Below are 26,369 nucleotides of genomic sequence, written 5' to 3' on the forward strand. Positions count from 1 at the left end.
ACTATTTTTCTGCTCTGACCTTTAGAGCTTTTGAGTATATCATAAAACACATTGGTCTGTCCATATGTTTTGAGGAATTACTGGTCAATTAAAAACTTGAACCCAAATTTAAACTAAGTTAAATGTTAGTTAATAAAGAGCTACCATTTAAAATCGATGTGTTCTTTTGGGGGCGCCAACATCTCAGTTATCCTGAGACAGAGGCTCTGACTTGGCAAAGAACAAAATAGGCAAGACAGAAGTGATATACACAGCAAGCCAAGTGTGACTAAGAACAAGCAATTTAAAACAAGATCACTTACGAAAAGTAGGTTTTATCTAACTGGAGTAAATCAGGAAAGTGAAGAAGGGAAGGTTGGTGATGAACTAGGGATGCCAGCCCAGAGCTCCCTGATATTCAGGAGAACACTAGAGATCTCCTTCCCACAATGCGGGCTGGCCTGTAACACCAGGTGAGGGAGATGTTACATTGACTGACTGACTGACTGACTGACTGACTGGGAGAGTGAGGACTTCTTACCACTGAGGAGAGACCAAGTGAGTTCCCAGGCTCAGAAGGAACAGTGGGTAGTATAAGATGCCTGATCCCTGGGGGTCATTATTCTTCTTGAAATGTGACTGAGGTCAAAAGACATCTCCAACGATGGCAAACGTATTGTCTCTTCAAAATGAAAAGTAGCCAGGAAGTAAGTCCTTAGGTGGTAAAGAAAAAGCCACCCTCCCATTCTGAGTTTAAAGAACTCAGACACCTGTGGTCAGATTCAAGATTGATGAGTACTAGGAAAACAAGGGAGACAATCAATGGAATATTTGGTACCAAAATTTTATAAACACTTGCCTTGTGTAGACCTGTTCTGTGCTTGTGACTTACACTCCATCAATCTTACCACATTTTCCCTGTCCTTTGCCCTCTAATATCCTTACCCAGGTTTGATACTGAGGTCTCTGCAAGAGAAAAAGAATCTTTGTAACAGAGAGATCTGACTGTTACCACCCTAAGCTGACCAAATTTAGTATCTCTAATATGGGAACACCTTCCCTGGTCTCTTGATGTGATGCAATGTGAAGTGCCTAGGACTAACAGGAACGTATTATTACACAACAATTAACCTGAATCGAATAGAGCCTATAGACCTAGTGTTCAGTTTATAAGCAATACCGGGAATAGAAGAATATGTTCAATGACACCATAATGAGACAGTAAGAGAGATTTGGAATGTGGGACATCCTGTAAGGCAACTGATGTGGTCTTTTCAGAAGGTCAAGGTCATGGGGAAAAAGGGGGGAGGACTGCTCTTCTAACTTTCCTGTTCATTTGAACTTTTCTTACTAGAAAGTTGGAAAAATATTTTCTTGTCGATCATTAGAGTCTCTCCCTTCCATGCATCCTCAAGTCCCTTGACCCTCTGCTTACTTTGTCCTAGTTGCCTGGTAAAACCTCAACCCTGGCTAAATCCAGCTCTCAGTTTAGCTTACTCTGTGCTTGCACCTGGCAGTTGAATGGGGCCAGGGAAAAAACCATACACGCACATGGACACACACACACACACACACACACACACACACAAACACTGGCAGGTCTCAGTTAAATTCAAGTGAGCCCTTAGTGCAGCTGGCAATTCTACTACATTTCCCAAGTCCGGTCACTCTCTCACTTTCCTGGATGACTGTTATATCCTGTCTCCTCTGTCCCCCAGTGTTGTACTTCTCACCTTTATTTCAACTACAGACTTCATTTCCTATTTTATTGAGAAAACAGAAGCAACTGGAACCTCTGCAAGTCCAACCACCAGGATCAGTGCCCATATATTCAGCCTTCCCTCCTGTTACTGTGGATGAACTTCCAGGTCCCTTTTCAAGGCCGCATCCACTTGTTACCTGGACCCCCTTGTCATCTCACCTGGCACACTCCTCCTGTCTGCTGCATCAACACTTTCGTCTGTAACTTATCATTTCCATCAAAATACACATGTCATAATATCTTGTATCTTAACGAATAAAAACTCCTTGGACCAAACATCCCTTTCAGCTCTGTTCCATTTCTCTGCCTCCTTTATGGAAAACTCCTGGAAAGAGTGTCTATACCTGCTGCCTTCAATTCTTCTCTCCCCATTCTCTACAGTGGTCAAACTTTTGCCCCCAGAACTCCATTGAAACTGCCCTTATCAAGGTCACCCATGACCTCCCTGGTGCTAAATGCAATGCTCACATCTCCGTCCAGTCATGTGGCACTATCTGGAGAGTTGACAATTCCATCCTCCCTGACATGCATTCTCGCCTGGCTTTCAGACCACCACACTCTCCTGGTTTTCCCTTCTCTGTGTGGCTGTCCTCACCCTCCTCTGCTAGTTTCTGACCTTCCTTCTTAACTTCCCGTTCGGCGGTACTAGGCAAGTCAAGTCAAAATATCTGAAATGGAATCCTGATTTCTCCCCATCGCAAAGTTGCTCCACCCACCTTATCTTCTGTATAGCCCATATCTACCTGCTAATAGTGTGGACAACCATCCTGGTCTATCTGAGTTTTAGATTAAAAATCCCACAACGTGGGAAATCCTCTGGTCCCAAGTAAACCAAGACAGTCATTCACCCTACTGCTATACTATGTTTTACCCTGTTATTGTCGGTGTATTAACACTGTAACAATATATTCCTCTACAAGGGCAGGGATTTGGGGCTGATTTGTTCATGATAACCTGTTGTACATAATAAGTTCTTAATAAATATTTATTTAATGAATTAATGGAGAGCCTATAATGACTATGATAGATTAGGATCATCCAGTGCTTAGTATAAATTCTCAATAGTGGATGCTTACAAAATAAATGAATGAATTCCCTGTAAATTTATACATGATTAAAACAGGTATACAAATGCTATAACAATAATTAGTATTTAAATGGCTAACTGATGTGCAAATTTGACCCCAGTTAGCATGCTAAGTTCTATCTCCCCTTTATGGATGCTACCCACATTCTCCTTTTTGATACTATTACAAACACTAATACATACACACGACATAAAGTGTCATGCGTAACGTCTGTAGACCCTCAGTAATTTAGAGCATCCCCGCCTGGGAATCTTGCACACTTTACGCACTTTAAGATGATCAGATGGAGCTCCCCCCAGAGCGCCCAGTTGCTCAGGCAGAATCCCGGCAGCACTTGTGCCTGACGTCCCGCCCCCCGAAGTTCTGCAGCTCCCCCGACTTCAGAACTCGGCTGACTTGAAAGTTGGGGCATAATCTCAGCACAGTTGTAATGACTACAGATGTCAAACTTTTCAAAAGAGAAGAAATCTGGCAAACTATTCAAAGAAAAAGAAAAGGCTTTCTGAGGTCCAATGGAGTCTTTTCAAGAGGTACCGGTAGTTCTGGAAGGACTTGAAGAGCAGACAAGGGAAGGAGATGGGGACAAACATGTCCTATTCCCGCGGGGAGCTCAGCCCTTAACAACAAAATTGAGCGGCTCAGAGGCAATTATAGAGAACACAGACTCCAACCAGAGAAAAGCCTATGAGGACAGAACGGGGAAAGAACTGGGAGAGCTGGGGGAAGGGCAGGGTGGGTTGTTGTCCAGGTCCTCAGCGTGAATCAGCACCTGACCCTGTCAGGGTGGCTAAGGTCACTTCCCTAACTAAGATAGCAGAGTGATCAGATGCCACCTGTACTGTAACGAGGGTCCTGTTTCAGGAATTGCCTTTGGGGTTCCTGGGAATTTATCTGGTGATCTAAGTATCTAGTGTCTAAGAGCAATTTCTGTCCTGGTCCTCTGGTCCTTTCTCACATGCTTCATTCTTCCCTCCAGGTCTAGTCTTGCACTCCCAGCACCTCAGCTACACTTAGGGGTAAGAAAATTACACAAAACCCCTCCAACCTGCTTAGGTGTTTCCCCAACCCCAGGGAAAGGCCCCCTGCCCCAGAAGCTTCTTACCTTCTCTCCTCCCTCAAGCTCTGCAGCACATTGGAATCACCTGGGGCTCTAAACACTACCGATGCCTGGGTCTACCCCATCAAGAGACTGTAACAGTTGGGTTGTGGCCTGGGCAGTGGGGTTTTGAACAGCTCCCTGGGTGACTTTAATGTGCAGCCCGGGTGAGAAGCGCTGCTCTAGATACTGAACTGCAGGCATGATCCTTTTGGATGAATATCCTGCAGGTCCCTTTGCCTGTATCTGAGGGAAAGGGGTGACAGGGAAGGCAGACACTGACTTGAGGAGGGCTGGAAGGCAACTTGCTGTGCTGGGGGATCAAAGAGCAGAAGGCAGTGTCCCAGTCCTCCAAGCCCAATCGCCATCTGTTCCAGGACATTTTTGAGGCTCTAGTCAGTTGCACAAGTGAGTAAAGTGTTGATTTTGAAAATGAGAGCATATCAAATTCACTTAAATTTGGCTAGGCAGAGCTCCATAGACCAAGAGAAGTAAAATCCAAGAGTAACTCTGGCCTTGCCATTAGAGCAGTGGATCTGAAACTGGAGTGTGCCTCAGAATCACCTGGAGGGCTCGTGGAAACAGATCGCTGGGCCCCGCCCCCAGATTTTCTTATTTAGTGGGTCAGGGTGGGACCCAAGGATGGGCATTTCTCACAAGTTCCCAGATACGTGGATGCTGCTGGTTGGGGGCCACCATCTGAGAACCGCTGCACTGGGGTGTTTCACTGTGAACCCAATGAAATGACATTTCCACCTGAAGCTATTTATGGTTAGATGTGTAACACGGTCTGCCTTAGCTACTCTTCAAACTTTTACACCACCAAACTGAGTGAAATGAAAAAAAAAAAACAGGCAAAAACCGAGATATTAGTTTGGTTGAAAATAACATTCTTGGATAGGTAGAAATATTTGGAAGGATAACATGTTTTTTCTCCCCTGCTCCCTTTTTTCAAGTATTTGGTTCAAAGAATTGGGCTTTGAGTTCACCATGGTAGTTTCAGAAATGATGTATATCATCATGGCCTGAAAAAAAAATCAATGCACTTTCCAGAAATGCTTCAGTTACTTCTGGGCAATAGTCTGTGTATCTGAAGAAACAATTCTAATAAATCAGTAAAACACCCTGGTCAGTCTTAGTTTGTGGGTAAATCTCTGTCAGGGATTATAAATGTAAAAACTCATTAATGAGACATTTTGTCAGATAGCTTTGCTAAAAATCTAGCAAAGATAGCTGAACATCTATGATATGTGCTCTCTTATAAACTCTTCATTTTCCATGATCAATCAGTAAGCAAATTAGTATTTCACAAAGCTAGTTCTTTAGTCAATGCATATTTTGTTAACCCTGGAGTAAATTCAGTCTGCTAAAGTTATCTGGAAAATATTAAGTGTATGGGGAGCAGGAGAATACCATTTCTTTTAATAGGCAATATTGTTCCTAATTTATATAAAATCACTCAGCAAGGACACTGGCACACAGTCACCAACAGGAGAGCAGAGTATGAATGGCTTCTTCATCTGCTGTCTATCCTCCCAGAGTTTCTCAGTAGCCTGGCATTAGAAACACATCAGCGAATTGATACAGTCAGAATTTTTTTCCTCAGGTGTTTTTTGTTGTTGTTGCTATTATTGCTTGCTTGCTTGTTTGTTTTGATGCTTACTTGTACAGCTAAGACCAAAATCTTAGGAAATAGGAAAGCATAAAAGATAATACCTCTTCCTCAAGTGTGTTTTGTCAGAACCAAATCACCTGTATTCTAAGTTTCCACATTCACTGCTCAGAGAGATTTTGAATAATTTTCAGTCTTCCCAGAGTTCTTTATATGTACCTCTGGCTTCAAACAAGACCCAATTATTCTACTTGTCTCAAATGTTAGATTTTTACCTGGGAATCACTCACCTTTATTTAAGTAATGAAAACATAACTTTGGAAACAAAGATGGCAAAATATCAAAATAAGTTTGATTTTTAATAGGAAATATCCCAGCCTTGATTTTTAAAATATGTCACTGATTATTAACAGACTTACTTGCTAATAATGAGGGTTTCCTCTCCACATATCCAGACTCTCACGAATTCACCATACGTCTTGTTGTAGTAATTGCAGGTACTGCCGATCCCCATCCAGAGGAACCTGCAGTGGGAAATGAGGGGCCCAATTCCCAGAAAATAGCCAGGACCTAGGAAAGTCATCAGATTACAATCAGTATTTCCGTAGCACCAAAAAGACAAAGTACTTTAAATTACTGTTGTTCTTATTCCTTTATATCTACATGTCCTTTTACATCTTCTGATGTATAGAGGTGAATCACGTACACAAAATGATTAAAACCACAACACAAGTTAACATGAGGCTCTTCACAGCTCTATGAGTAAAAAGTTGTCCAGTTGACACCACACCAGTTCCATTTGGTCTCAATCACTTCTGTCTGAACAAACTGGAATAGGTGTCTAGTCTATTCTTGCTGTGTTAAACGGTGTCTATGGGTTTCAAATACAAGTCGATCAGTCCCTCTGGTAACAGGCATGGAAGCCAGGACAAGTGACAAGTTGACAGATCTGTCTGGCTGCTAGTTTTGTCTGAAAACTGGGTTTGAAAGCACCAGTCAATGGAGTGGGTGGATTTGAGTTAATTTGTGGTTTTGGTGTCATCTTTTTAACTGTGAGAAACATGGCCTGCAAAGACAATGTCCAAACAAAAAGCATGCATTCCTGGGGCTTCCCTGGTGGCACAGTGGTTGAGAATCTGCTAATGCAGGGAACACGGGTTCGAGCCCTGGTCTGGGAGGATCCCACATGCCGCGGAGCAGCTAGGCCTGTGAGCCACAACTACTGAGCCTGCGCATCTGGAGCCTGTGCTCTGCAACAAGAGAGGCCGTGATAGTGAGAGGCCCGCATGTTGCGATGAAGAGTGGCCCCCGCTTGCCACAACTAGAGAAAGCCCTCGCACAGAAACGAAGACCCAACACAGCTAAAAATAAATAAGTAAACAAATGTGGGGTTTAAAAAGTAAAAATCATGCATTCCTTTTTTATTTCCTTAAAAAAGGATTTGGTTTAAGAAGAGAATCTTAAGCTAAATCTCATTAGACGAAATAAAGCTAAGCACTGAGGAATGAGGCAGTGTGTCTGATCTGTGTCTAGACCAGAGTCTGAGTCCAGTGATGTGGTTTTAGTGAAGAGCCATGGCCCTTACACCCTTGCTGACGCAGATGATGACAGAATTGTGAAGACTGTGAATCTGGTGAGCAGCCAGGGGAGTTGCTGTTGCTTGTATCAGAGAACAAACTTGGTAGCTTGATTTTAGTGGTGGTGGTGAAAAGTTCGTCAGAAGCTTGTTGGAATGGTTTTAGGAGTTTCATTGTAAAGTTATACCATTTCTGTATCTTACTCCTTTAATTCCATTCTGTCAGTGAAATAGTCCTGGAGCCAAAACTCACACAACTGTCTGAGACAGTACAGTGCTATAATAATTTAGATAATCTAAGTTTTTGTTTTGTTTTGTTTTCTTTGGCTGTGCAGCATGGCTTGCAGGATCTCAGTTCCCTGACTGAACGTGGGCCATGGCAGTGAAAGCTAGGGATCCTAACCATTAGGCCACCAGTGAACTCCTTAGATAAGCTGACTTTTTGCATGACTCATCTAAAGTGGAAGTTCAGTCCCAAATTTGGCAAACAGGGTTTACTCCTTAACTTTGCATTAGCAGGATTAATGTAACAAATACTACCAGGTTCTTTTGTCTTTAAAGTTCTTTGTTAATGTTTATAGAACCAATATAAGAATTTGAGTTCTTTGGATCAGGGGTTCTTAATCTTAAGATTGTTCTCATAACACTACATTATACAGTTATATAGTCAGATGACTGACTTTATATTAAACTAATTTCATTGAGTTCTCAAAAAGATATAAGCTGATTTGATTGTATACATATTTCCTTAAAATTTAATCAGACATACTGACGTTTTATCAATACAAATATGCATAATAACAAAACACTTTGTATTTACAGCTTGAAACATTGTAGATCCTCAATAAATGTTTCCTGAATGAATTTTTACAATTTATTAGACATGGGTAAAGAATGAAGTTTTAAATGTCATCCTTATTTAGAATATTTTAGGTGTATTTACATTTTGATAAAATGGAAAAATATCTTATATCTCATACATTTAATCCATGTGAAGTCAAACACCAGTCTATTTGGGAATAGACTTTTTCAACAAAGATTTACTTCATATACTATGACCATGAGGCACAAAGACATACAAATGAAAGGCTGCACTTTCCATGTTTTATCTAAATGTTTGTTGCTATGTGGAAAGTCTTAGTATTTGGAAACCGCCAATCAAATTTAAAATATGACAGTGAAGAGCTGTATCTATTGAAAAAGGGAGATTGTGATGAACTCTGCTAAGGCTGAGAACCGGAGTGTTTTAACCATAAGAGAATCAGAGTTTGAGTCTTCAGCAGTCAATCGTATTTCAACTTAATTCATCCAACAAACCCTGAAGTCTTACTAGGTATAGACACTAGCTCCAACTTAGGGACCCGTGATGGTATGGTAAGTATAACTAGGTCCCCATCAGATCCTGGGCAGGGAAAAGGAATGTGAAAAAAAGCACAAAATCAAATAATTATCACACAATATGATCCTTTCAGTTAACATGTATGTCTTATACCTTCTGGTTGGAGAGAAGAATGCTCTGGGGGGGGAGAAATTTTGGTAGAATATTAGGGAAATACTCTGGTTGTGTCCACATTACACTGCTCTCTGCTTCTCAGATTTGGGAATGCTCATCTAGGCATGTGTGAGTACAGGAGTCTCTTGCACACCCTCAGAGGAGCAGTAAATACTTCACTGCATTTTTGTGCAGAGATGGCCTCCATGAAGCCAACAGCTGGGGCCTCCCACCCTCTGTCCTAATCAAGAAGCTGTTATGTTCCATGCTGGGTGTACACCCTAGAGAATCCGGTGCACAGGAATGTTCATAGCAGCACTGTTCACAATAGCCCCAAGCTGGAGACACCCTAAATGTCCATCAGCAGTAGAATGGGAGATTAAACCATGGGGTGTTCATATAACTGCATACCATATGAACTGCAGCTGCATGCCACAACCTGGATGAAACCCACAGGCAAAAAAGTGAGCAAAAAAGCAAGACAGAAGAATAATGTAGGATTCTATTGCTAAAGCATGTAAAACCAGGCAAAACTAAAGTATGTTGTTTGGAATATGAAATTAGGTGAAAAATCTATAAAAAAAAAAGCAGGAGAGCGATCGTTAAGAAATAGAAGGTTATTTACTTCTGGAAATGAGAGAGGGTATGATTGAAAAGGCACAAGAGGAGTTTCCACGATGCTGCTAACATCCTACTTCTTGTCCTGTCTGTGATGACATGTTTGTGCATTTTCTGTATTTTTAATGAGCAAAAGGAGACTATTGCCATGTCCTTTTTTTCCAGTGCTCCCATAAAGAATGTGGTGCCCAGGGCAGAGAGGGCCTCTGAGGGAGAGGACTCACGTGCAAGGTTGGGCATCGCCCTGTATCACTGGGGAAGGGAGAGCTGCCAGGTGTCAGGTAACTGTAGTCCTGGCAGAGATCAGTGAACTGGGTCAGTTTCCCCAAATTGAAGCTTACAAAACCCCCAAATAGGAATGATTCTTTCCTCTTCGAACCCTCACGGCCCTCGCTGGCACTAAGTCCTCTGCCTATGTGTGTCACCTTTGCACACTCATCGACCCCCCGTCCCCATCACCTGATAATGCAGGGCCTCTCAGGAGCTTAGATTTGAGTCCCAGTTTCATCACTTACTAGTTATGGACACCTAGCCTCTTTAAGTCTCAGTTTCTTCATCTGTAAAATAGGCATCAACACACTCAACTCACCAGAGTGCCCAGAGGTTCACAAGAGAAAGTGGGTGTGAAACTGCTTTGAAAACTGTAACTTACTAGAGGGCTTTGGCTCATTGTACCCTCTCAACTCTTTGGCTTCACTGACCCTGAGATTCCCCATATGTATAAAGCTAAGAATCCAGAGAGCCAGTGATTGGAGGGATCTGGCAAAAGGAGTTCAGAAGTATTGGTCAGCAAGATCCATCCAACAAGGCCAGTGTCCTCACCTTCCCTTCCCCAACCAGGAGTCACGGGATCTCAGCCTGGGCCAGAGGTTTCTAGAGCTAGAAGGTTCTGACCAGACCTCACATTTTCCCAAGGAAAGCATGGAACTAGAAGCTCCCTGGTAGCAAAATGATCATCTACCTGGGATTTAGGTCTTCCTGGTGGTTCCCCTGCTCCCCCTATTGCCACTTTCCTTCCAGCTGAGATGCTGGCAAGCCATCTCCCTTCTGTGGCTTTAACCCCTCACCCGTGAAATGAGGAGTTTGAACTCCACAGTTACTCATACTTGTCACAGTGGTTTGCCTGGGCAAGGCAGAGCCCTTCTCTGAGGCTCAGTTTCCCCTTCTGTCAAATGAACGGGTTGGGCTCCATTCCGTGGCTCTCAACCCTGACTGCTCAGGAAAGCCACCTGGGAAGATGTTAAAAAAACAAAAACCCACATGGGGATCCTCCTCAGGCAGGGCTGAGAACCACAGGACTATGTAATAGTGTCATAGACTATCAGTGTATGACAGCATGATGTCCCCAGCCCAGAGGTGGTGGACAGAGTGAGCCACCACCTAGGCTCCTGGTCCAGGGCTTCAAGGATGCCAGTTCTTGTGTTTGCCCCTCCCCAAAGGTCCAAGGGAGTTCTACCATCACCTGCAACATAAACATCTGGGGGGAGTTGTTAAAAAATACCTCCTCCCTCACCTCCACCTTTCATGGACCCTGACTTGGGTGCCCACTGGGGGAGGAGAAATCCAGTGAGGAAGGAGCAGTGGTGGGGAAGGGGTTCAAGTTAAAAGACTGTGGAACAGTCTTCCTTCAGACCCCCATCAGGAGTAGAGAACAAAACAAACTAAACATTCCATTCCATTGGGCCTTAAAGTAAACTAAAACACCAGGCTGAATTGGGCAGAGAGACAGTCAGTTCTCTGGAAAACGATAGAGAATCCAGACCCAGGGCACTTTGCAGCAGCGCCACACTCCCACTCGACATCACTCTGTGAAGAGGCCCACGACGCTTGAAAGTGTGTAATGACTCTGCTCTTGAAATAAAGCCTTATCGGATATCTTATGGAACTGGGGACAGATGCCTGCTATGAGGAGTTTTCCCTGAAAACTAAAAAACCGTCTGATATTTCTGAGAATTCTGAGTTAATCTGGTAGTGTGGAGTGATGGGGTTTCTACTGGAATTATCTGGATAATTATATTATACTCTACTTTTGATTGATCCACAGAGCTTGTGGAAGTTTTCTTTAGGTTTTCAAGGGAACTATAGTGGTCCCCAATTTTCTCCCGCTGTCCAGGTCCCATCCAGCCCTCATGGTGGCACCAACATCACCACCATGCCCAAGAATAAAAGAAAAATGAAGAATGGGATAAAGAGAAGGAATAAGTTCAAAAAAGAGAGAGGGCAGAGGACATGGATGAGGTAAAGTGGGAGGGAGACAGAAAGCTGTACAGAAGGCATTCCGGAGACTTTTTCACCTTTAGAGCAAAACTGGAATGAATTTGAATCAAAAGAAAAAAAAACAATCCTGGAATTTTACCTTGCTCCACTCCATCTTAAACTTACTTTAAAGGATACTAGTGCCAAGTCTATTCTACCAAAGCAAAGTGGAGACTGGAAGGGGTTATGTAAGATATTGTTTTAATGTTTTCAATAAACATGTGCAGATAATTCGCTAAAATTTTTTCACCTGAGTCCTCATTTACTTATGTGCCGTGGGCTTCAGCCATCTTCCCAAGTTTGCTCTTCATCATTTTGCAAAATTTCCTTTACCCTCATGGATCAAAAGCCCAAGAAAACAATCTTCTTAGGTACAGAAATAAATGACTGACTTACCTGGTATTGAGGATGTGTCCTCATAATTCCAAACCAAGAGAAGAAAGCCAGTGAGCAGCAGGATTGCAATGCTGGCAACAGGCGCAACTTCGGTCACCATGCTGGTGATGTTATAATGCCTTGGGTTCAGCACTTCCAAAACCATCTTGCGTTGCTTGAACTCAGGGGAAGCAACTTAAAGTCCTGTGGAAATCAGAGGGTCAGAAAAATTAGAGAATCCCCCAAAATGTACATTTACGACTCCTCTTACTTCAGAGGATGCTGTACTGTAGAGATGGGCGTTCTGTTTTATAATGTGATTGGACACTTAGACAAGACAAATTTATAGTTACAAGTCAAAACAAGCAAGCCCAAGACAGATCTTTTGGCTTGAAGTGCAGCATTTCTGACCTTGGTAGAGTCTCAGGTTCGTTTAGACGCTTGGTCTGATAGAACCTTATCATCTTGCCCTTGAGTGGGTAGAGTGACTGAATTCCCAATTGAGAGCCAAATTTCTTACCAAAATACATGAAAATGAAGCTCATTCCAGAGGTGGAGTCATTCTATGACTTCATCAGCAGATTTTGTTTAGACAATCTTTTTCCCTTCAAGCCAAATAAATTTTTTAAAAAAGCATTCCCCAATATTCTTCCTTGCTCAAAATTACTTCCCCCAAAGGGTAAGCTTCTTCAGTAAGAAGGTGTTTCATGGGCATCACTGAGGCATTCTCAGGTTGTCTGTTGAATTCAACATGATTCACTCAGGACAATCTTTTCTTATTGGCTTTGACGAAGCTTAAATCTTGCACCATGGACTTGATGAAGCAGTGCACATGGGCCTATGACAGAGGTAGTAGGAAAGAAGAATAGGAGAGGAAGAATAAAAGGAGAGGAAGAAAAAAGAAGTGGGGAAGCAGGAGGAAAAGAGAGGACATAGTAGATGCCACCAGCAGCTGGTCTCCTGTGCAGGACAATTTTCAGTTTGATTTGCTGATTCTGATGTGGTTTTCTCTTCTTTTTTTTTTTTTTTTCTTGGAAAGCATATTTTTTTCTGCTTTATTTAGATGTGATTGACATACAGCAGTGTATAAGTTTAAGGTGTACAACATAATGGTTTGACTTACATACATCCTGAAATGATTATCAAAATAGATTTAGTGAGCATCCATCATCTCATACAGATATAACATTAAAGAAATAGAAAAAAATTTTTTTTTTGTGATGAGAACACTTAGGATTTACTCTCTTAACAATTATCACATATAAGATGCAGCAGTGTTAATTATCTTTTTTAGAACATCTTTATTGGCGTATAATTGCTTTACAATGGTGTGTTAATTTCTGCTTTATAACAAAGTGAATCAGCTATACGTATACGTATATCCCCATATCTCCTCCCTCTTGCGTCTCCCTCGCAGTTATCTTTATTGTATTGTACTTTATCATCCCTCGTACTTATTTATCTTATAACCGGAAGTTTGTACCTTTTCACCACCTTCATTTAATTCCGCATCCCTCCACCCCCTGCCTCTGGTAGCCACAAGTTTGATTTCTTTTTCTATGAGTTTGTTTGTTTTTGAGGTATAATTGACCTACAACACTATGTTGGTTCCTGGTACACAGCATAGTGATTTGATATTTTTATACATTTCAAAATAATCACCATGGTAAATCTAGCTGTTATTTGTCACCATAGAAAGATATTACATAATTATTGACTATATTCCCACACTGTACATTTCATACCCATAATTCACTTACTTGTACCTCTTAATCTCCTTCACCTATATTTTTCCTCCCCCAGACCCCTCCCCTCTGGCAATCACCTGTCTTTTCTCTGTACCTATGACTTTCTTTCTGTTTAGTTACATTTGTTTTGGTTTTTAAATTCCGCATATAAGTGAAATCATATAGTATTTGTGTTTCTCTGTCAAACTTATTTCACTTAACATAATGCCCTCTAGGTCCATCTATGTTGTCACCAATGGTAATAGTTCATTCTTCTTTATGGCTGAGTAATATTCCATTACACACACACACACACACACACACACACACACACACACCCCACATCTTCTTTATCCGTTCATCTGTTGATGAGCCCTTAGGTTGCTTCCATGTCTTGGCTATTGTAAGTAATTCAGCAATAAACATACGGGTGCATATATCTTTTTGAATTAGTGTTTTCATTTTCTTCCATAAATACCCAGAAGTGGAATTGCTGGGTCACAGGTATTTCTATTTTTAATTTTTTGAGGAACCCTCATACTTTTTTCCATAGTGGCTGCAACAATTTACATTCCCACCAACAGTGCACAAGGGTTCCTTTTTCTCCACATCCCCACCAATACTTATTTGTTCTCTTTTTGATGATAGCCATTCTGACTGGTATGAGGTGATATCTCATTGTGATTTTGATTTGTATTTCCTGGATTATTAGAGATGTTGAGCATCTTTTCATGTGCCTGTTGGCCATCTGTATGTTTTCTTTGGAAAAATGTCTATTCAGGTCCTCTGTCCATTTTAAAATTGGGTTGTTTGTGTTTTTGATGTTGAATTGTATGTGTTCTTTGTATATTTTGAAGATTAACCTTTGTTGGATATGTCATTTGAAAATATCTTCTTCCATTCAGTAGGTGATCATTTTGCTGATAGTTTCCTTAGCTGTACCAAAGATTTTTTGCCGTAGTCCCATTTATTTATGTTTGCTCTTGCTTTCCTTGCCTGAGGAGACATATCCCCCCAAATACTGCTAAAACTGATGTAAAAGAGTTTATTGTCTGTGTTTTCTTCTAAAAGTTTTATGGTTTCAGGTCTTACTTTGAAGTCTTTAATCCATTTAAATTTATTTTTGTATATGGTGTGAGAAAGTAGTCCAGTTTGATTCTTTTGCATGTAGCTGTCTGGTTTTCTCAATACCATTTATTGAAGGGGCTGTCTTTTCCCCCATTGTATATTCTTTGCTCTTTGTTGTAGCTTAATTGCCCATATGAGTGTGAGTCATTTCTGCACTCTCCATTCTGTTCCATTGATCTATGTGTCTGTTTTTTGTACCAGTTCCATACTAGTTTGATGACTATAGCTTTGTAGTATAGTTTCAAATCAGGGAGTGGGATACCTCCTGTTTTGTTCTTCTTTCTTAAGATAGATAGTCTTGGCTGTTCTGGGTCTTTTTTGTTTCCATACAAATTTTAGAATTACTTGTTCTTGTTCTTTGAAGAATGTTATGGGTGTGGGGTTTTTTTGTTTTTTAATTTATTTTTTATTATTTTATTTTTAACAATTTATTGGAGTATAATTGCTTTACAATGGTGTGTTAGTTTCTGCTTTATAACAAAGTGAATCAGTTATACATATACATATATCCTCATATCTCTTCCCTCTTGTATCTCCCTCCCTCCCACCCTCCCTATCCCACCCTTCTGGCTGGTATTGAATCTGTAGATTGCCTTGGGTAGTATGATCATTTTAACATTATTAGTTCTTCCAATCTGTGAGCACAATATAGCTTTCCATCTGTTTGTGTCATCTTCAGTTCCTTTCATTGGTGTCTTATACTTTTCCAAGTATAGGTCTTTTACCTCCTTAGTCAGATTTATTCCCAGGTATTTTATTCTTTTTGATGTGATTGTGAATGGGATTGCTTTTTAAATTTTCTCTTTCTGTTAGTTTCTTTTTAGTATATAGATGTGCAACAGATTTCTGCAGATTTCTTGCAGAAGTCTCCTGCAACTTCACTGAATTCACTGTTGAGCCCTAGTGTTTTTTTTTTTGGTTTTTTTTTTTTTTTGGTTTTTTGGTGGTGTCTTTAGGATTTTCTATGTGTAGTGTCAAGTCATCAGCAAACAGTGACAGTCTTACTTCTCCCATTCTAATGTGGATTCCTTTTATTTCTTTTTCTTCTCTGATTGCTGTGGCTAGGACTTCCAAAACTATATTGAATAAAAGTGGTAAGAGTGGGCATCCTTGTCTTGTTCCTGATCTTAGAGAAGAATATTTCAACTTTTCAACACTGAGTATGTTGTTAGCTGTGGGCTTGTCATATATGGCCTATTATGTTGAGTTATGGTCCCTCTATTCTCACTTTGTTGAGAGTTTTTATTATAAATGGATGTTGAATTCTGTCAGAAGATTTTTTGCTTCTATGGAGATGATCTTATGATTTTTATTCTTCAGTTTGGTAAGGTGGTGAATCAAATGGATTGATCTGCAGATATGGAACCATCTTTACATCCCTGGGATAAATCCCAATTGATCATGACATACGATCCTTTTAATGTATTGTTGACTTTGGTTTGCCAATATTTTGTTGAGGATTTTTACATCTATGTTCATCAGTGATATTGGACTGTAATATTCTTTTTGTGTGTTATCTTTACCTGGTTTTGATATCAGGGTGATGCTGGCCTTGTAGAATGAGTTTGGAAGTGTTTCTTCCTCTGAAAAGTTTTGGAATAATTTGAGAAGAATGAGTGTTAACTATCTTCTGACTCTTTGGTAGAATTCACCTATGAAGCCATCTGGTCCTGGACTTTTGTTTGTTGGGAGTTTTTTTTTTTCTGATTCAATTTCATTAATGGTAATTGGTCTGCTCATATTTTGTATTTCTTCCTGATTCACTCTTGGGAGATTGTACATTTCTAGGAATTTGTTCATTTCTTCTAGGTTGTCTATCTTACTGACATATAATTGTTGGTAGTAATCTCTTATGTTCCTGTGTATTTCTGTGGTGTCGGTTGTAAGTTCTTTTTATGATTTATTGATTTGGGCCCTCTTTGTTGTTGATGAGTCTGGCTAAAGATTTTCCAATTTTGTTTATCTTTTCAAAGAACCAGCTCTTAGTTTTATTGATATTTTCTTTTTTTTTTTAGTCTCTATTTCTTTCATTTCTGCTCTGTTTTCATGATTTCTTTCTGTTTTCATTTTCCTTTGTTTCCAGGTATTCTTTAAATTTCCTCTTTGATTTCTTCAGTGACCCATTGGTTGTTTAGTAGCATATTGTTTAGCCTCTATATTGTGGTGTTTTTTTTGTTTTGTTTTGTTTTTTGCGGTACGTGGGCCTCTCACTGTTGTGGCCTCTCCCATTGCAGAGCACAGGCTCCGGACGCGCAGGCTCAGCGGCCATGGCTCACGGGCCCAGCCGGTCCGTGGCATGTTGGATCCTCCCAGACCAGGGCACGAACCTGTGTCCCCTGCATCGGCAGGCGGACTCTCAACCACTGCACCACCAGGGAAGCCCTATATTGTTTTTTTTGTAGTTTTTTCTTTGTAGTTGATTTCTATTCTCATAGCTTTGTGGTGGGAAAAGATACATGATTTGATTTCAGTCTTCTTAAATTTACTGAGACTTTGTTTTGTAGCCTAGGATGTGATCTATCCCAGAGAATGAGTCACATGAACTAGAAAAGAATGTGTGTTCTGCTGCTTTTTGATGGACTGTTCTATATATCTGTTAAGTTATTCTGGTGTAATGTGTCATTTATAGCCAGTGTTTCCTTATTGATTTTCTGTCTAGATGATCTGTCCATTGATGTAAGTGGGGTGTTAAAGTCCTCTACTATTATTGTATTACTGTCAATTTCTCTCTTTATGTCTGTTAATATTTCACTTTATGTATTTAGGTGCTCCCATGTTGGGTACATATACATCTCTAATTGTTATGACTTATTGTTAGATTGATTCCTTGATCATTATGTAATGTCCTTCTTTGTCTCTTGTAACTGTCTTTATTTTAAAGTCTATTTTGTCTGATATAAGCACTCGCTTTCTTTTTCTTTCCCATTTGCATGAAATATCTTTTTCCATCCCCTCACTTTCAGTCTGTGTGTTTCTTTAGATCTGAAATGAGTTTCTTGTAGGCAGCATATATATGGGTCTTGCTTTCATATCCACTCAGCCATTCTGTGTCTTTTGATTGGAGCAGTTAGTCGACTTACATTTAAAGTAATTATTAAAAAAAAAAAATGGGGACTTCCCTGGCGGTCCAGTGGTTAAGACTCCGTGCTTCCACTGCTGGGGTCAAAGGTTTGATCCCTGGTTGGAGAACTAAGATCCCACATACTGCACAGCACAGCCAAAAAAAAAAAAGATAAAAAAATAGTTATTCATTGGTATGTACTTATTGCTATTTTGTTAATTCTCTTTGGCTTGTTTTGTGAGGGTTTTTTTGTTTTGTTTTTTTTGGTTCCTTCTTTTGCTCTATTCCCTTGTGATTTAATGGCTAATTTTAGTGTTATGTGTGGATACCTTCCTCTTTTTTCTGTATCTATTATAGATGTTTAGTTTGTGGTTATGAAAAGGTTTGTATATGGTTATTATTTTAAGTTGCTGATTTTTTTTTTTTTTTTTTTTTTTTTTGCGGTACACAGGCCTCTTACTGCTGTGGCCTCTCCCATTGCAGAGCACAGGCTCAGGACGCGCAGGCTCAGCAGCCATGGCTCACGGGCCCAGCCGCTCCGCGGCATGTGGGATCTTCCCGGACCAGGGCATGAACCCGTGTCCCCTGCATCGGCAGGTGGACTCTCAACCACTGCGCCACCAGGGAAGCCCATAAATATTTATTTATTTATTTATTTATTTTTGCGGTACACGGGCCTCTCACTGTTGTGGTCTCTCCCGTTGTGGAGCACAGGCTCCGGACGCGCAGGCTCAGCGGCCATGGCTCACGGGCCCAGCCGCTCCGTGGCATGTGGGATCTTCCCAGACCAGGGCACGAACCCGTGTCCCCTGCATTGGTAGGCGGACTCTCAACCACTGTGCCACCAGGGAAGCCCTAAGTTGCTGATTTTTTAAAGGCTTGAATGCCTTTTAACAACTCTGCATTTTCTCCCTCCCCTCAAAATTTATTGTTTTTGACATATATTTTATAGCCAAATCCTGACATGCCTGGCTGAGGAGCTCAAGGTGATCTGGAGCTGCTGTAGGTCTGCTGTTGGCCAGGGCCAGGGCCCGGGGCATCCTGAGGTGGTGCCTGCCTGCTGGTGGGTAGGCTGGGTCTTGACATGGCTGGCTGTGGGGCTGCTGTGATCCTGGAGTTGTTGTTTTGCCAGCTGGTGGGTGGGGCTCAGGCACAAGGTTTCCCAGGGCTGGTGCCCACCCACTAGTGAGGCCAGGTCCTGGAGCTACTGCCATCCCACTGATGGGCAGAGCCAGGTCCTGGGTTCTCTGGCTATAGGCCCAGGGGTCCCATAGCTGGTATTGGCCCCTTGGTGAGCACACTGGATCCTGACACAGCTGGCTTCAGGGCCTTGGTGGTCCCAGGGCTGTGGCCCAGGGAGTCCTAAGGCTGGTGTCCACCCACTGGTGGGTGAAGCCAGGTCCTGAGTTACTGCCAGCTCACTGGTGGGCAGAGATGGGTTCTGGGGTCTCTAGCTGCAGGGCCCCAGGGGTCCCAGAGTTGATGTTGGCTTGTAGATGGGCAGGGCTGGGGCCCAAGGGATCCCAGGGCTGGTGCCTCCCTGATGAGTGAAGCTGGGTCCAGGGCTAGTGCCAGCTCATTTGTGGGTAGGGCCAGATCCCAGGGTGGCTAGAGGCTCAGGAGTTCCTAGGGCTGCCGGCCTGCTGGTAGGTGAGGCTGTGTCCCCACCCAGCTAGCTTCCTGGCCTGGGAGGTTCCAGGACTAGTGCCAATGCGCTAGTGGGGATGGGCCAGGTCCTGGTGCTAATAAGCTAGAGGGAGGATTCCAAAATTGTGCTTACCAGCACCAGCGTCCTTGTGGTGGGATGTGCTCCCCAAAATGGCTGCTGCTGGTGTCTTCATCCCCAGGTTGAGGTTCAGTTGCCTCCTGCCTTTCTAGGAGGCTCTCCAAGATCAGCCATTGGGTCTGACCCAAGCTCCTTTCAAATTACTGCTTCTGCCCTTGGTCCTAGGGCATGTGAGGCTTTGTGTGCACTCTTTAAGAGTGGAGTCTCTATTTCCCACAGCCCTCTGGGTCACCTGAAAGCAAGCCCTACTTGCCTTCAAAGCCAAATGTTCTGGAGGCTTGTCTTCCCAGTGTAGGACCTCCACCCCCACTCCAGGCTGGGGAGTCCAGTGTGAGCCCCAGACCACTGGTTTATTGGGGGGCACCTCTGCAATTGTAATTATCCTCCTGTTGGTGGGTCACCTACCTGGTGGTATGGGTCTTGACTATGCTCCATATATGCCCCTCTTACCTGTCCTATTATAGTTCCTTCTTTATATCTTTAGCTGTAGAGATCTTTTCTACTAGCCTTCAGATCACTTTCATGGATAGTTGCTCTGTAAATATTTAACAATTTTGGAGTGCCCATGGAAGGAGGTGAGCTCAGGGTCTTCCTACTCCATCAGTCTTGGCCACTCCCCTCTGCTGTATTTTTCCGCAACGGAATGTTGAGTCTTTATTTTCAGTAAGGTTTTCCAATACCTATACTCTCAGAAGAGAGTTTCAGGGATGGTGGTTTGTTGAAGAGACTTAGAATGAATAGCCTTGTGTAAAGGAAAGAGCAACCATTCCATTCAGTTCCTGGTCCCAGGTGACCACTCCAAGGATTACCTTCTCTTGGAAAGTGCTCTAAGTTCCCAAGACTTGCAATGTCTCTGCAACAGACTTTGGCTGGGTTTTACCTAGTAATAGAGTTCTAGATTCTTAACCAGGACTTCTAAGTGGATTTCGGGGGCTCTGTGAACTCCCTGAAATGCTGCGTAAAATGTTGTATCTGCTCAGCTGCACTTTTATGGGGGAAAGAAGCCATAACTTTCATCAGGTTCCTGAAGAATATATAATTACATTTCTCTTCTGATTTATATGAGATCTTAGATACACAATCAAAGATCCATTTCTGGCAAGTACAGAAATTTCATGACATAGTTGAATTCATTCAGTTGCTTGATTCATTCTATTGATTCATCCTATTATTCTACCATTTAAATAATCATTAACAGTTAAGTGCAAGGCACTAAAATTGCCTGCACACATGTTGGGCAGTTTTTTTCTTTTTCTAAATATATATAAGTTGAGACTGAAATGTCAGCAATGTGTCTGCTATCATCTGGTTCCTTTGTTAATGAACAGCTTTTTTGAACAGGTTGAGTTTTTAGGTTTTGAATTTCCAGAGTGGAATTTTACGTCATTCTGAGTAAGCTCCTTGTGACTTTCTGCCAGTCAGGACCCTCACTGTTTCTGTTTATATTGATGAAACCTGAAACCAGTGTTAAAAGCTTAGGTGAAGAAAGTGGTTGTGACAAAAAGGAGGAAGATGTCCTAGAGGAAGTGATGCGGGCAAAAACTTCACGTTTAACAAACTCTCAGAGAGATGTTACAGTGTTGAAAGCACAAAGTATAAAATGTTGGAAGCTGATGCAACTTTATAAAGGAGTATGACAGTTCACCAAGGCATAGAAAAGGTGTTCCCTCAGTGTTCTAAGTTCTACAAAAAGAAGGCAGCAAGAACTGTTCAAATACTCTTGCTGAGTTTTTTTTACAAAGAAAAAAAAAACACTAAGAATTGCAGTGTTTCTAATGTTTTAAATTACAGTGTATTAAAATATTGGTTTTACTATTTTTTTCACTTCCATATACGCTTAAAACATATACTAAGAGAGTTTTTCATGTTTCAACAAAATTTTTAAAGGTCACGGTACAGTTGTATTTTTTTTTCTTGATTTTTAAGATTACCTAGCATAGTTTCAGTTTGCATGGTCATTTTTACTGTCCTGCACTACTGTGCAAAGTTAGCACTGCCTGTATTTCAAAAAGTTTGATGGGGCAAAGAAGCCTGGTTCCTCATCTTGCTCAAAAGTATGTCATAAAGATGCCTAAAAGAGCAGTATTTAAAGACCAAAAAGATTTTTTTTTTTAATGCTTACATAGCATTTGCTGTGTGTCAGACATTGTTCCCAGCACTTTACAAATATTAAGTCATTCATCCTCAAAACAACCCTGTGAGCTAAGTATGATGGTACCCATTTTACAAATGAGGAAACTGGAGTGTGGGTACGTATTTTGCCCTTGGGCACCGAGCTTGTTTGTCGTGGAGATGGGATTGGAACCCACGGAGTCTGTCTCCAGAGCCCGTGCTCTGAATCATGCCATTTGGTGCCTGTTATGGGATTCATTTGGTCTCAACATTCAGGGACTTTTCAGTCATTTATGTTCATTTCCAGGCTATTCAGAATGACTCCCTTTAAAGGAGTTAGATTTTCAGATCTCTGAATGCACAGCTGGAGAGATCCTTAAAGATTCTCTCCTCCTTTTACATTGGTTTTCCTGTCCAGTAGAACATTCCAATGGGTCACACAGACAGGTTGAACATAGGCCTTTGAGGTGTGGTACAGGAATGGAGGAAGGTCCTAGAACTTCAGAGAGGTTACTTATATGTCCCCTGTGCCAGGAATACCCTCCCCTTACCCTCAAACATACATATACACACATGTGGCCCTAAAGTGCCACAGGCCTTCAAAAGCCATCTCAAATACCTGGCTTTCCAGGCATTTGTTTGTGGTCTCATTCACTGGGGCATCCCACGCTAGGTGCCTGGCCCTAAGCAGGGGCTTTGGCCTCCAGATGAACCAGGCCTCTGCTCCCATGCTATGTGTACCACAGATATCCTGACACCTTAATGCCCCACAACCTCAGGATAAGGAAATGCCAGGCCAGAGTCCCCAGTCTGAGCCAGGGCAAAGTCAGCTGGGGGCACAGCAGAAACCGGGTATCCCAGTGCTTTGGGGTCAGGATGTACTCTGGGCCTTGCAGTACCAAAAGGGGCTCCCAGATGCCCTGATACAGCCCTGACCCTCTGCCAGGGTGGGAAGGCAGGCCCTCACCTTGCAGAAGTGCTGCCCCGCTTGGCCAGACCCTACCAAATCCTACCTTGCAGCATGGAGGCGACCTGTCCAGCAGGGTCTGAGGGCCGGGTGCCAAGCCTGCCCTCCTTCTCATTCTCTCCAGTACACCTGGTCCGTCTCTCTTTCTTGCACCCACTCCCAGAGGAATGTGACCCAGCCACCTTGGTTCTCCCTGCCACACTTTCTGATTTGGGGCCCCACAGACAGGGGGCTGCCTCCTGGGGCTCTCGCAAGGAACAAGACAGATGTGATCAGCCCCCAGGGGCTAACAGACAGGGTCTTGGAGGAGGAGTTACAGATCTTTACTGAATGGTTCCCCAAGTGAGTGAGAACATCCAGTTGGGGGCAGGGAGGCCTGTGGCTGCAGTGTCCTATCCCAGGGAGGGGCTGGGGAATGGAACTGGTAGCCTGGGACGGATGGGAGCAGGGGGAGGGTGAGCATGATGCGAAGCAGAAAGAAGGGTCAGCAAGGAACAGGAAGAAAGCTGGTGACCTGGGCCCCAGAGAGCAGGGGCAGTATGGGGTGTATTGGGGCTTGCGATGGCGACAGGGGACACCTCTGCAGAGCTTTGCAGGTGCATTAGAAAAGTTAGAATTTGTCTTAAAAGAAATGAGAAGCCAGTGAAGGGCTTTAAGCAGGGGATCAGCAAAGTCATATCTACATTTTAAAAATCTGAATCACTTTGGCTGCAGTGGGAAGAATACGATGGAGGGAGGGGTATCGGAGTGGGTGAAGGAGAGCAGCTGGGAGGCTTCCATAGTTTTTCAGGTAAGAGAGGGAGTCACCATGGTCTTAGGAGGTCGAAATAGAGACAAATAGACAGGTTCACTAAGTTGGCATGACTCTCATGATTTAAATCTAATGATATAAGGAGAGAGGAAAGTGTTAAGTATGTTTCCTAAGTTTCCAGACTGTGTACCTAGAGGGGTGGTGTGCCGTTCTCTGAGCCTGGACCAGTTTTGAGGTGTGGAGAATTCTTTTAGATTTTGGAAATTTTGAGCTGGAGGAATTGTTGGAACATCCAAGTGGTGATATACGGTCTATAATTCAGGGGAGGTGTCTGAGCTGACATATGAGCTATGGAGACTGTATAGACTGAGAAGGGTGTCTTAAGGGACACAAAAATTTGATGACAGAATAGAGGAGGATAAATCTTGTAAGAAAAGGTGAGTTTACAGAGAAAGCTGGGGAGGGTTGGCCCAAGAGCTATCAGGAGACCAGAAGAGGCTGATCATGGCTAAGTGCCAGCATCTCTAATGAACAAGGAGGCATGGCTGGGATGCTACAATAATAGAGACAGAGAGGAAGGTAGAAGCTGGAGAATGTCCAAAAGGCACGAATCTCCAAAAAGTAATTTTTTCTTTTTAAAAAAATATTATGACAACTGTTACTGCTGTTTTACAAGGGGAACAAACAACCTGGATGTGGTGTCAGCAGTCCCTTGAAGAGTGTGGCCAAGACCTGATGCCTGTAGCATCAGTTTCACTCTCACCTGGAACGTTTCACCAAGTGCTCTACATGCATTAGGGCTCAGTCATCACAACGACCTTCTGGAATGAGTTCAATACATTATACCTCCATTTTACAGATGAGGAAACTGAGCCTCAGCATGTCAAAGCAAGTGGTAAAGTGGGAGGTGAGCACCAATCTGTGGGAGCTGAAAGCCCATTCTTTTAACCCAAACTACTTTCTGCTTCCCCTCACTCCATGCCTGGTTCCTTTCCTGGCTGCCATGATACAGGCCTCTCCTCATTTTCCTTCTGTATCTCTGGCTTCCTCCTCTCCTCTTTGCAGGTTAACTTCTTTTTCTTCCAAATAAATAACCCATGCCTACTGTTACCATTTCCTTTATACCCATTGCCTCTTAATTTCTGGTTTCTGCTTTCACTACACTCATGATACCAGTCCCTCAGAGGTTACATACAACCTTCCCACCTCTTAATCCATACTTTTTCCCCCTCCATCTTTGTTCTTCTGATCTCAGTCTGTGGCTTTGGACCCATTTGGCCATTTCTCCTTCTTGTATCAGTTTGCCCGTGGCTGATGTGATAGGCTTTTCCTTTTCTCCCATTGCTCCTTCTTATTCCTCTGTACCTGTTCCTAGCTCCCCTGCAGTCCCTGAACCCTGAGCATTTCCCAGCCTAAGAGCTTAGCCCTCTGCTTCATACTCCTTTTGAGAACTCGTTTCTTTTCCTGACTTCAGCTCTTGCTGCTGTGTGGGTGCCCCACCCCCAATTCCCTTCTTGGCCCAATCCTCTTTCTTTAACTCCATATCTCAAGTGCCTATGAACATCAGCACTTAGATGCCTCACCGTCACTCCACACTTATGGTTAAAACCCAAACCACTGACTTCCTCCTAACCTCCTCCTCCCACCCCAACCTTCTCATACATCATTTTCCCAGTCATTCAACTTCAAAATATTGGGGGTTTTTTTGTTGTTGTTTTGCTTACCCCTTCCCCTTACTTTCCTACCCCCTAGGAATATTCACCCGCCATCCCAGCCTAAATATGTCATCATAGGACTTCCCTGCTGGCGCAGTGGTTAAGAAGCTGCCTGCCAATGTAGGGGACACGGGTTCGAGCCCTGGTCCGGGAAGATCCCACATGCCACGGAGCAACAAAGCCCATGCGCCACAACTACTGAGGCCGTGTGCCACAACTCCTAAAGCCCGTGTGCCACAACTCCTAAACCCCGTGCGCCTAGAGCCTGTGCTCCTCAACAAGAGAAGCCACCACAATGAGAAGCCCGTGCACTGCAACAAAGAGTAGCCCCCACTCACCACAACTAGAGAAAAGCCCACGCACAGCAACGAAGACCCAAACGCAGCCAAATATAAATAAAATAAATTAATTTTAAAAAATGTCATCACAAAGTTCTAGGGATATTCCCTAAAAATGTTTTGTCTCTGAACAAGATTTTCCTTTACCTTCAGGCCCATATCTTAATTTTTGTAATGGACCATAACCCTACCCTCTGCTCCATTAATGATCAAAGACTATTCTCAGTGGTCAGTTGAAGACAAATCCATAATCTGCCTTCTAGACTTTTTCCAAAACTTACCTCGAAATCTCTAATACCCAATTGTTTTCAAAAGCCCCTGTTGGGAAAACTCCCCCCAAATTGGGGATTCCTGGTGGACCCTCATTCCACTCTTGGCATTCCCAAGGTTTAATGACTTTAAGGGCTACACGGGTGACACAGCTGTGGAGATGGGTAGACGTTATAGAGCCCAGGACTCCTCTCAAAATTTCAGGTATGATGCCAAACAAAACACCTCTCCGTGGGCCCGATCCAGACTCCAGCCCATTCGCAGCCATTACTAATTATCTGAATCAAGTGCCACAAACTTCAAGGAGCTGCATGCTTGGACCTGGTGTGGGAGTCCTTTCTGCAGCTGCCTGTGCCTAGTCATGCTCTGGTGTCAGGCCTTAAGCTGACTATGAGTGACTTTATAGGATCAGCCCTACACAATTCATTGTTTCATCTAAAGGGATGTTAAAGAGAATAGATTAAATCGTTTATATTTATCCTTCTGAGTTGGATGTGTATGTTTCCTCAAATCCCTTACCTAATAAAATGAGGCATTAATTCTTAAAAGTCATCTCCTTCCTACTCTTTCCTCTCCTGGAAGATGAGTTTCCCAAGGCTGGGGATCTGGGTCTACCTCCTTTACAACCGTATCCCGCTCCTAGAACAGTGTCCAGGCCTT

At 42.7% G+C, this 26,369-nt stretch overlaps 1 protein-coding gene across 1 annotated transcript in view; it reads right to left on the minus strand.

Annotated features, from left to right (window-relative positions):
- LOC132531419 (aromatase) overlaps positions 1–12,020 on the minus strand; it is a 32,997-nt gene extending 20,977 nt beyond the window's left edge. Inside the window, exons 1-2 of the mRNA XM_060169162.1 lie at positions 11,876–12,020; positions 5,957–6,107 (exon numbers count right to left, since the gene is read on the minus strand). Of these exons, the coding sequence (XP_060025145.1) occupies positions 5,957–6,107; positions 11,876–12,020 (296 nt within the window). The remainder of the gene's footprint in view (positions 1–5,956; positions 6,108–11,875) is intronic.
- Positions 12,021–26,369: the final 14,349 nt, after the last annotated feature.

Source organism: Lagenorhynchus albirostris, chromosome 1, assembly GCF_949774975.1.
Source record: "Lagenorhynchus albirostris chromosome 1, mLagAlb1.1, whole genome shotgun sequence".
NCBI lineage: Eukaryota > Metazoa > Chordata > Mammalia > Artiodactyla > Delphinidae > Lagenorhynchus > Lagenorhynchus albirostris.